General features: G+C 35.4%; 1 protein-coding gene across 1 annotated transcript; it reads left to right on the top strand.

The window, feature by feature from the left end:
- Positions 1-6,426: 6,426 nt before the first annotated feature.
- Positions 6,427-12,733, top strand: LOC101897479 (uncharacterized). The gene is made up of 3 exons (XM_005188908.4): positions 6,427-6,784; positions 6,925-7,465; positions 12,269-12,733. The coding sequence occupies exons 1-3, from the start codon at positions 6,535-6,537 to the stop codon at positions 12,471-12,473; spliced, it is 996 nt and encodes a 331-aa protein (XP_005188965.3). The 5' UTR covers positions 6,427-6,534; the 3' UTR covers positions 12,474-12,733.

Here is a 12,733-nt window from a genome sequence, read left to right as displayed (position 1 = left end):
GTTTTTTTTTATTTATTTACTTTTTTTTTTTTTTTTGATAACACGTGTCCTGTGGGGACATTGACAAAGGTCTATATAAAAAACATGATTTACCAAGAACTAGTTCCGGCAGCAGCTTGACTTTAATAAGAATTGAAGCTTGGTCCAAGGTACTCAACATAAAAGACAATATTTGCTTTTGATTTTGATAAAAAACACAATTTTGAAGGAACTTGAAAAGTTTCCAAAAAATAAAGGAAAATTGGAAATGTGGCTAAAATCATGAAAATACCGAATATCGGGGGTACCATTGTATGTGGGCTATACGATATCATGGACCTCTATAGACAATTCTCTTCCAGGGAGTTAAGTACTCAGAAGGAACTGCTTGTGTGGATTTTCAAACAATTTCATTGAAAAATTTGGCTACAACCATCAAAATACCATACCGTTATATGGGGTCTTCGAACTTGACCTGCCTGCAGACAAAAGACTGATCTGTGCGCCAAATGGCTAATATTACTCCAAATTACCTGAATTTTGGCACATCCAACCGAATTCAGACTAAAAGCAAGTATATCAAATTTATTAAAAATCGGTTCATATATAGCTATAGCTCCCATATATATTTTTCATTCGATTTGATGTTAAAGTTCCCCACATGCGTAATATGCACTCTTTAAAAATGATATTTGGTACCAGATAACTCATGGAGCTCAAAAATACCTCTGTCAAATCTTATCGATAATTAATGTGCACCAAATAGTTAATATCAGCCCATATAAACTGAATATTGGATTCCGACTGAATTCATCCTAAAAACAAGTACTTCAAAATTTGGTAAAAATCGGTTCAACTATAGCTATATCTCCCATGTATGTTTCATCCGATTTGGGGTTTTAAGTCCCTCACATGCGTAATATGCACTCCACAACAACGATATTTGATGCCGGACAACAGATACAGCTCAAAAATAATTCTGCTAAATTTTATCAAGATCGGTTCAGACTGTTTATACCTTCGATATACATCTTCATCCGATTTTACGGTTATTGTCCACCATATATGTAATATCACCTCAAATTGAAGAGATTTTTTCATATTTAGCCGAATTTTTCAATTTTGTTCCAATAAATATTTTTCAATATAATTCTTATCGAAGGCAAATCATGCACTATTCCTCAATGTTATTTGGTACTACAGGTACAAAAGCCTTCGTCAAATTTATTGAAAATCGATTCAGAATTCCCAAATTGTGTCTACTCTAAAGCCATGATACACATTCAAATAACCTTTCTTGTTACGGGAGCTTCACTAAAAACGCATAGAATTTTGACCTTTCCATCTGGTTTTAAATTCGACACCTAAACAAAATTTTGAATCTGAATAGTTTAATTTCGCTGTAATAGAAAAATTCCATTCTGTAATGGAATTCTCTTACTCATTTTTGAAACCCCAATTTTGATATAAAAAAGAAGTTAAAGTTGACAACATTGGCATCTATCTGTTGGTCTTAGTAACTTCTTTGATTTTGTCGCTAACGTACCGACAAATTTCGTTAATTACCAAAATTATAAGAATTTTAATTTTACCGATTTTTTTTACAATGAGTTAGAGAACTCCACTACAGTATAAATAAAAGAATTCTTAAAGTCGGACGGGGCTAATTTTATAATACCCTACAGCATTTTACATATAGTAGAGCTCCACATAAAAAATAAAAGTTTTTATGGTTAATTTGTACGAATTATATCATACCAAGTATGATTAGAGTTATAATTTAAAGTCCAAAGGACTAAATTTGCCGAGGCATTTGTGTCGTTTCAATTCGGTCTTGTATTACCCATTTGGTGCACAATTAACTTAAAATCAGATGAAGATATATATGGGAGCTATATCCTACCTGGGCCGATCTCGATAATATTTTATTTGATATATTTCCCTGAATATCGTTGTTACGGACTGCATATTACGGCTGTGGAGGACAAAAATAATAAATCGTATGAACAATATATATGGGAGCCATAGCTATATCTGAACCGATTTCGATCAAATTTCACATTCTTATTTTCAGGCCAAATTTGATCGTATGTGCAAAATTCCATACTAATTGAACTGATATTACACGTTTGTTGCAAAATAAAAGGCAAATCGGACGAAGTAAAATATGGGAGCTATATCCAAATCTGAACCGATCTCGATAAAATTTAGCAAATGTATTTCTGAGCTGTATTTGATATATTTCCCCAAATATTGTTGTTACAAAGTGCATATTACGGCTGCGAACGACAAAAAATAGCAAATCGGATAAAAAATATATATGGGAGCTATAGCTATATCTGAACCGATTTCGATCAAATTTGGCATACTTATTTTCAGGCTTAATTTGGTTGTATGTGCAAAATTCCATACTATTCGGGTTGATATTACACGTTTGGTGCACAATAAAAGGCAAATCGGACGAAGATATATATGGGAGCTATATGCAAATTTTGACCGATTATCTCCAATTTCAATAGGGTTCGTCCTTGGGATAAACAAATGATTTTTGCCAAATTTCATCTGGATAGGGCAATAAATGCGATCTGTACTTTGTTTACAAAAATACATGGACAGACGGACGGACGGACAGATCATCAAAAGGAACTATGGCTCTATCTTGTTTCCTTTTGCCTGTTACAAACAAATGCACAAAGACATAATACCCTGACCACCTTGTGGTGTAGAAAAATAAAAAGGTCACAAAATATGTGATTTTTTTAGATTTTATTCTTTTTATTCTTTTATGCCAAGAGGGCATTATAAATTGGCAAAATTTGTCAAAATCGGTCCAGCCATTCTTGGGATATAAGCTAACATCCCCTTCCTTTGTATGTACACATTGTATATATTTCGCTATATATATATATCCGATATATTTACTCGCGATATCTACGTAACGGTCAGAATTTACCTTTTTTTACCTTTATTTGTGATTTCGCCGGGATTAACAATATTCGCGGTTTAATGGAAAATTTGACTTTTATTTAACACAAATGTTATGGTCTATTTCACCCACTAAATATTACCCGATGACCATTAAAATTGGAAGGCTTCTGCACAGCCCTTAGCTCTAGCCCCATGCTAACTTCCGTTTCGATTGGTCTATAATTACGACCTGTAGAGCAATTTTTCAGTTTTTGGTCCCTTTTCAACCCCTAAATATTATGCGATCATCTCCAAAAGCAATGGGCTCCTATTCTGGCCCTAGCCCCACCTGTACTGTAGAGTGATTACAAATTAACATGGATAGACGAACGGACGGACCATTTAGCTAGATTGACTCAGCTCGGCAAGATAGGAAGATACATATATACTTTCCTATGTGGAAAACCAATATTTCAAGGTGTTACATAATTGTTGGTCCAATCAAACTTATAATACCCCCAACACATAGTATTGTAGGGTATATACAACATGATTTACAAAGAACTAGTTACAGCAGCTTGACTTAAATAAAAAAAAATAAAAGAATTGAAGCTTGCTCCAAGGTACTCAACATCAATAACCTTATTTGCTTTTGATACTGCTACCCTCCATGAGCTAGAAGTTATAAAAAATGGGCCATTTAATTTGAAAAACCTCAAAATATTTGTCGAAGGAAACTAACGTTATCCTTTTGAGTTAATGAAGACTAAAACAGAGGTATGATTTTTTAAATAAATTGTGAAAAATATTTAAATGTATTTAAGTGTGAAAGACAGAATTCGAAATGAAACCAGTAAAAAAGCGCCCAAGTTCGGCTGGGCCGAAATTTTAAAACCTTCCTCCATTTGGAAGGAAATTGAAAAATTAAAAAAAAACACACAATTTTAAAGGAATTTTTTGGAAACTTTTCAATTCCAAAAAATCAGTCGGAAATACCGTTCAAAGGAAAGCCGTTATTTGGGGGATATACTATATCGTAGACCTTATAGCTAATTCTCTTCCAGGGGGTAAAGTACTAAAAGAACTCCTTGTGTGGATTTTCAGACATTCCATTGGAAATATGGTTAAAATCATAAAAATACCAAATATCGGTGGTACCGTTGTATGGGGGCTATATAGACAATTCCCTTCCAGGAGGTAAAATACTCAGAAGTAACTGCTTGTATGGATTTTCAGACATTTCCATTGAAAAGTTTGGCTACAATCATCAAAATACCTAATATCGGGAGGTATCTTCGAACTTGACCTGCCTACAGACAAAAGACTGATCTGTGCAAAATTTTAGCTTCTTGTCTTAATTCGTTTTGACTCTAGCGTGATTACAACAGACGGATAGGGGGACGGACGGCAGGGCGAAATCGTTTTAGAATTTTATGCTGATCGAGAATATATATATACTTACAAAAGCATTTTGGTGAGAATATTCCAGAAAAGAAGTTATTCGTGATGGAATTTAAGCGTGATAGTGTGATTTCCTTATATTTGGCTGGAAAATCACAAGTGGCCATGGTTAGAACACTCCAGCATTTAAATGTACTCTCGCTCGTTACCGTGATACTGGTAGCGTAGCCCGACGTCAAGGAAGAAGACGGAAGAAAACAGCAACATCAGCAGAAATGGTTCGAAAAGCAAAAACAAGCGACTTTATTGAAATCCGCGTCGCAGTGGCCGAAAAATGGCTCGTGAGCTGAACATATCGCAATATTCCATTCGGCAAATATTGAAAAATGAGTTCGGTGTAAAGCCATTGCAATTCCAACATTTTGTTTTTGGGTTTCTCCGATGAGAAAACATTCGTTGTCCAGCAGTTTTTAAACAAACAAAATGATCGTGTTTACTTGCCAAAGAGATCTGATCTGATTCTGTGCACCTTCGGTTGGCCACCAGAACTCAAGCGCCGGCCATGGTGATTGTGTGGGCCGCCATAACAGCCGATGGTCGCTCTCCGCTCGTATTAATCGATTGTGGCATCACAATAACTGCCGAATATTATCGCGAAATTATTCTGGGGGTGTAGGTGTATTAAAGGGGCACGCAATAATTTTGGACGCAGACCTTGGACATTCTAGTAGGACTCATCAACATTGCACTCAGCACGCGCCACCCAAGAATGGTTACAAAATGAGGTTCCTCGTTTCATTTCCAGCGCACAATGGCCAACAAAATCTACGGATACGAATCCGTTGTACTATTGTGTCTGGAGTATTTTGGAAAGCAAGGTTGGCACTAAAATATATCAAAGTGTCGATCACCTCAAGCAAGCGCTTCGCCGGGAATGGACCAAAATACCGCAGAGCAACATTCGGGCAGCGTGTGACGGTTGCATTGGCCGCTTGAAGGCCATAATTCGTGCCAAAAGTGACCAATTCGAAAAAATCTAAACTTATTCTAAAATTTGATGTATTTCCGACATTTTTTGCTTTCATTCAATAAAATTGAAAAAAATGTAAAAATTATGGCGTCTGACTTGTTGCAGTTTTTTTATCTCACCCTGTATGTATGGGAGGGTATAAAAATCGAAAAGAAAGAGCGTTTAAATCTAATTATATGTGGGCTATACGTGTACTAGCACTGGTTATAAGTTTAAAGCACGGAGCCGCAATGTACGTGTCTTCCTTTCATTGGTTTTGAAAATATGTTATTTTCTTTTTCAAAACAATAAAGACTACACAAAATTGGCAGAAATCGGGCACACTTAAAAAAAAATCTAATCAGCTGGTAGCTCTACCTTACCTTTTTATTGTACCATGTGCACTAGTAATTTGTTTCCATGGGCTGTAGTTCCGATTCCGAACTTTAAATACCAAATTTGAAACAATTCCGATGAAAAATGTCGCTAAAATCACCAAAGAACCGAATATCGGGGGGTGCCATTATATGGTGGCTATACGAAGGCGTGGACACACACAGACAATTTTCTGTCATAGACTGTAGTACCCATTACGAACTTCAAATAGCAAATTTGAAACATTTCCGGTGAATAATGTCGCCTAAATCACCAAAATGCCTAAAAAATGGAGGTACCATTATATGAGGCAATACTAAAACGTGGACCTACATAGCCCATTTTCAATACCAAAAGTCCTGCAGACAGAACATAACATACTTTCGGAAGTTAGAGACGGATAGACGGACAAACGGATGAACACCGCTAAATCGACATGGAATGTTATGCTGATCAAGAATATGTATACTTTGTGGAGTCTAAAAATGTATATTTCGAGGTGTTACAAACAGAATGGTGATGGGTATAAAAATTAAAGAAGCGAAAATCCTAAAAGTTTCGACCAATGGTACACCTACCTTATTTCGCGGTATTACAAACGGAATGAAAAACATAATCTACTCCTTATAGCATTTATAGTTGGTGAAGGGTACACAAATGTCTACATTTCAACGGGATCCATCAGCTGTTATTACATGACAATTTGGCTCACTACAATAACAATAACATCAACACGATCACAAGGCTCCCATGGAATGAACAGATTTGAAATGACATCTCAGTTGACATTTACAATTGTCGAACCTTTTTACGCGCCCTTAATTGATATCTTCGAATTGGATAATTAAATAGCTTTTTGTCAAATGGAAGCAGATATGGCAAATGACTTCCAAGCCTATGGCCAGCAATGCACTAAAAATGCAGTTAGCTGTATGCAATGTCCAGAATCGGAATGTTTATGGTTTTGCTTGAGCTGCGGTCACATTGGGTGTTCGCGCCATAAAAACAGACATGCTCTACAGCATTACTTTAATACCGGACATGGACTGTCGATGAACTTGAAAAATTTTCAGGTCTGGAATTATAAGAGGAATCGTTATGATGCTGTCATATGTAAGTTTTTCAGAACCAAAATAGTTGATGCTAGTTTCAAAAGTAAATTTTTCAGTTTTGCCTTGTTAAGGCGAAGATCATATGTTTTATGATTTATGTGTTTGTTTTCTCTTTTGAGACGAGCTTAATGATCTTTTCAGCCAACGCCAGAAAGTCGGAGGAGAAATGTCGCCCGCAATGCCAGTGTCCTATTTGTGAATATTACAAAATACCAAAACTAAACTGCGATGCCACCAGCATTCCGATTACATGCATGTCATGCAGCGAAAAAGAGGGCCTATGGCTTTGCCTAACCTGCAATCATGTCGGGTGTGCACGTTATTTAAATGGCCATGCTCTTAGGCACAATGAAGAACTTGGCCACTGTCAGGTTATGGACTTAAAAATATTTAGTATTTGGGATTACAAGCTGGACCAATACATTCATCGCTGTCTTTGCAATCGAGACTGCGGCACGAGGCAAAAATCTACTTCAGGCACTCTGTTAAATGTTGAACTACAACCTGGTAGCCCCCCAGAACAGATGTATGAGAAACGTATCCAGTGCTTGGAAAATGAATGGAAGACTTTTTGCCAATTAAAAGAAACCAATCGTCAAATGATCTCCATCGAACAGCGTCTGATCACATTGAGCGAGGAAAAGAAATTGTTGGAGAGTAAATTAATGGAACATGATAGCAAGTAAGTAAAGAGCTGACAAAGTGAGATATTCACTGTTCCAATGCTTTACATATAACAATTCGTCCTGGGCGGACAAGTTTAAAAGAAACTTTATGGGGTCTACGACGAATATTAAGGATTGTTTCAAACGGAATGACACAGTTAATATACTCTCCTTTTCAAGGTGGAATTTAAAAAACTATATCTATAAGTCCGGTGGTACCATTAGTGAGGGATAGGCGAAACCCTGGATCTATAAAGAGGGGAGGTTACCTTTTACAAATTCAAAAACCGAAAATTAAAGCAATTATTTTAAAAAATTGTGGCTAAAATCATTCAGTTCCAAGTATCGGGAGCTTTCGTTATATGGAGGCTGTAAAAACGTTGACCTTTTTAGAAAAATGTATGCCCGTGAAAGCAAAAACAATTCCGCTAAAAAATTTGCCAAAAATCCAAAAAATACCAAATATTATTCTGTTCAGAAATCATAGTGAGTAGTCCACAGCAAAACGGACATGAGTTAATCTACATCTCATTTTGTGAAGTTCAAGAATATACTTTGTGAGGCCTAAAATGTGTATTCCAAGGAGTTGCAAATGGATTGGACCTCCTAGGAGAATCCCGTGTATGAAATTTATGTTTCTTTTTGAATAACGTTAACCCTTACTAGCAAGTACCGAATGAGATAAACCCACCAATAATTATCTTAATTTAATTTTGCTAAAAATATGTTGTTATGGAAATGGTGCTCACCGTACCGTCTACAAATTAAATAGAGGTGCAACACCGCCTTCCTCAACATTTTTATACTCCACACCACATAGTGGATTGTGCATTTGTTTGTAACATGGAGAAGGAAGCGAGATAGACCCATAGTCACTCTTGAGTAACGACTCCTCTGTGTCGATTTATGCATTTCAGTCCGCCCGTCTGTCCATGTATTTTTGTGAACAAAATGCAGGTCGCTTTTATTATCCGATTGAGATTAAATTTTCCAAACAATATTTGTTTGGCCCAATGACGAACCCTATTGAAATTGGTGAGAATAGGTTTAAATTTAGATATAGCTCCCACATATATCTTCAACCGATTTCGGGTTAATTGTGCACCAAATGGCCATTATCAGTCCAAATGACCTGAATTTTGGCACATCCGACCGAATTCAGTCTAGAAGCAAGTACATCGAATTTCATATATAGCTATAGATCCCATATATATGTTTCATCCGATTTTGGGTTTTAAGTCCCTCACATGCGTAATATGCACTCCAAGAGAATGATATTTGGTACCAGATAACTTATAGAGCTCAAAAATACCTCTTTCAATTTTTATCGAGATCGGATAAGATTAGGATATAGCTCCCATATTTATATATTTATATGGTATCAGGTTTATGGCTAATATCAGCCCAAATGGACTGAATTTTAAGAATTCAGACTGGATTCATCCTAGAAACAGACACTAAAAAAATCGTTTCAGATATACCTATAGATCCCATATATACGAGTCATCCGATTTGGTTTTTTAGTACTCACACTCGTAATATGTACTCCAAAAGAATGATATTTGATACCGGACATCAGATACAGCCCGAAAATGACTTTGCCAAATCTTATCAATATCGGTTCAGATTTGGATATTATTATATATCTTCAACCGATTTCAGTTTAATTGTGCACCAAATGGCCAATATCAGTCCAAATGACCTCAATTTTGGCACATCCGACTGAATTCAGTCTAGAACCAAGTATATCAGATTTGGTTAAAATCGGCTAAGATATAGTTATAGATCTCATATATATGAGTCGACCGATTTGGTCTTTTAGTGCCTCACATTCGTAATATGTACTTCAAAAAAATTATATTTGGTACTAGATGTCAGATACAACGCAGAAATACCTTTGCCTAATTTTATCGAGATCGGCACAGATTTGCATATAACTCCCATATATATCCTTAGTCCGATTTCGGGTTTATTGTGCAAATAATGGCTAATATCTACCCAAATGGGGTGAATTTCGGGGCGTACGTTTCCATTTGGTGGAACTTGGCTCCGATGCATATTTTTTAATATAATCCTTCAAATTTAGTGAAAATCGATTCCGATATTTCGCCATAATTACCTTGGCTATTTACGTCCTCTGTCGTGCTTATGGGAATTCGAAACAACTTTTATTCATGTGTATACTTTTCTTTCCGATTTCAGACCATATAAGCCTATGAAATTAGCATCAATGTAGAGGCCAGATGTCCGACCTTTATGAACTTGTGATTTCGTCGGAAAGTGACTTTCAGCATTAAATATATTCCCCGTTAAATGGAAATTTTGGATTTCCAAAAATTTATGGTCCATTTCAACCTTGGTAGGCTCTGTCCTGTCCCACGCTTCGATTGGTATACAATTGTGACCAGCAAAATCAACAAAAACAAAAAGAAAGCAATTTCAATTTCACCCCCTAAATATTTTGAGATCATATCCCCCAGCAATAGGCTTCTATTCTGATCATACCTTTACCTTCATACAGAATTTCGTGAGGATTAGAACATAATTGCCTGAGCGTGATTACAAATTAACATGAACAGACGGACGACGGACACACATAGCTAGATCAACTCATGTTGGCAATAGATATACAACATCGTGGGTCTAGGACAATATTTCGCGGTATTACATAATTTTTGGCCCAATCAAACTTATAATACCCCAACATATAGTATTTTTTATTTTCGACATATTTAATTTTTTTTCGAAATTGATGCAAATTTTAATGTGCCAATATGGGGCGTACGAAATTCCGATTGGATTTCATAGTATATGTTTTGTGGATCAAAACCTAAAAGAGTTTAGAGAGACATTTTTGACCAATATCAACAGCTACTTTTTGCAACATTTAAAATGGAGAAAATTAAAGAGAAATTTGGATAACTTCATGAATAATTGGTTTAAAATTGGGTCATGGCAGTCCCTTATATTGGAATTTACTGTAAAGGGGTATTCTATGCCTTGAGAAAGATAGATATAAATAAAAAGCCAAATAGATTGAGAAATATGGTGAAGATACTCGAAATAACGCCGATCCATGTCTTTAATTATACCCTACAACACTATGTGTTGGGGGTATTATAAGTTTGATTGGGCCAAAAATTATGTAACACCTCGAAATATTGATTTCCCACATAGGAAAGTATATATGGATCTTCCTAGCTCGCCGAGCTGAGTCGATCTAGCTATGTATGTCCGTCCGTCCGTTTTTCCATGTTAATTTGTAATCACGCTACAGGTCGCAATTATGGCCCGATCCTAACGAAATTTTGCACGAAGGTGGGGTTCGGGCGAGAATAGAAGCCTATTTCTTTTGGAGATGATCGCCAGATGTTTAGGTATTGAAATGGACCAAATACTGAAAAAATGTAGGATTTTGCAGTAGCTATACAGGTCGCAATTATAGATCAATCGAAGCGGAATTTCGCATGTAGCTAGAGTTTAGGGCGGGGAAGAAGCCTACCAATTTGAGTGGTCATCGGATAATATTTAGCGGGTAAAATAGACAATATCTTTTATGTTGAAAAAATTTTAAAATTTTCATTAAACCGCGAATATTTTAAATCCCGGTGAAATCACGAAGCCATGACAAGGTTACTTCTGATCTTTACACTGATGTTAACATCCAAAAAAATCGGATATATAGCAAAATATGTGCGATATATGTGTCTATCAAAGAAGATATGCTTGGAAAATCTCTTATATGTCGAGAACGGCTGAACTGATTTCGACAGTTCTCATTCATTCAGAATGGCCTCTTGGCAGGAAAGAAAAAACGTCTAAAAATCGCATAAAAATATCTCTCTAAAGATGAAAATATTGATTTTGTAAAATGTTCTCATATTTTTTCAATTTTGTCATATTTTTGGCATATTTTCATTTTGAATTAAACATTTGGTAATATTTCTACAGCTAACAAAACTAAGTAGTTAGAATATCAGGATATCATATACAGATCGAATTTATGGCCCGATCCATACGAAATTTTGCATGGGGATAAGATGAGGGTCAGAATAAAAGCCTACTCTTTTTAGGGGTTGAAATAGACCAAAAAGTGAAAAATTGTCTGCAGGTCGTAATTATCGCCCGATCCTCACTCACATTTGAATGGGGGTTACCGGACATTGCAAAAGCCAAGCAGTTTTGGATGGCCATCCAAAACTATTCAATGTGTGAAGGAGTTTGCCAACTTTTGTAGACAAAATACGAAAATGTCCATTCCAGTGACTTTTTGGAGAATTCACAAATACAGGAAAGACGCACTTCTGACTATTTCGTTAGCGCTGATTTCGTTCAAGAATATAGTCAAATGTCTGTATCTCATATAGATGCTTTTCGTTCAAAAACAAATAATAAATGTTAATCTTTTGCCACTTCTGAGAGATTATAGGTCTTTGGGAAATATTGGTTCCAGATCTAGGAAGACCATTTACGTGCATAATCTACCAATAAATTGGAAATGAGCAAATTAGTTTAAGTTGCTTTTATTCGAAAATTAGAGAACGGAACCTGATGGTTTTCTTTTATTATTTGTCACAATATCTTTGGAATTCTTTCGAGTATCTAGCCTATATAAACTGTATCGTTTATTATAGTGTTGTAGGGTATTCAACGGTCGGCCCCGCTCGACTGTAGCCTTTACTTACTTGTTTTTAGTTCTAATTTCATATTCTACTGTTTGTTTTATTTAAAAAAATTGGAATTTTGTCATAAAGAGTAGTTTCAATTTCAAACCGATATTATTTTTAAAATCATTTAATGCATCTTTTCCATTTTAACAGATTAAATGAACTTCTAAGCCAGTTTAAGGGTGGTAATCAAAATTCTTGTTTTCCAACGTCATTCGCCACATCTGCGCAACAAAACGATAACAACATATCGCCCTTTAATTTGGATCAAACTCAGTTGCTGATAATGTCTTTGGTGATACTATTCCTTTTCAGTTTTGTTCAATTGCTAATACAAGCCATTGTTGGTAGAAATTAATTTTAAGAATAAAAACAAGTTATTTTAAGTTTTGTTTAAGAAACTGTCATTGTCATTGGTACGTAATGTTATACTTATTTTATTTTATTATATTGAAATTTTCTAATTATTTAATTTACTTATCTGTTTATCTCTGTACAAAATTCGTGAAAATTACAGCACATGTTTATAAATTATAAATTTTTAAACTACTCCCATCTAAATAAAAAAAATTAAAAATCTTTGTATAAAAAAATAAAAAATCAAACATTTCAAAAGTA

Source organism: Musca domestica, unplaced genomic scaffold, assembly GCF_030504385.1.
Source record: "Musca domestica strain aabys unplaced genomic scaffold, Musca_domestica.polishedcontigs.V.1.1 102, whole genome shotgun sequence".
NCBI lineage: Eukaryota > Metazoa > Arthropoda > Insecta > Diptera > Muscidae > Musca > Musca domestica.
Note: the sequence above shows the minus strand (reverse complement) of the source record. Positions and strands in the feature narration are given on the sequence as shown.

Bases quoted from the DNA above. Each gene is read 5' to 3' on its own strand.
- LOC101897479 (XM_005188908.4), top strand. From the start codon at position 6,535: ATGGAAGCAGATATGGCAAATGACTTCCAAGCCTATGGCCAGCAATGC. The intron at 6,785-6,924 runs GTAAGTTTTTCA...TGATCTTTTCAG, and splicing joins TCGTTATGATGCTGTCATAT to CCAACGCCAGAAAGTCGGAG. The intron at 7,466-12,268 runs GTAAGTAAAGAG...CCATTTTAACAG, and splicing joins TTAATGGAACATGATAGCAA to ATTAAATGAACTTCTAAGCC.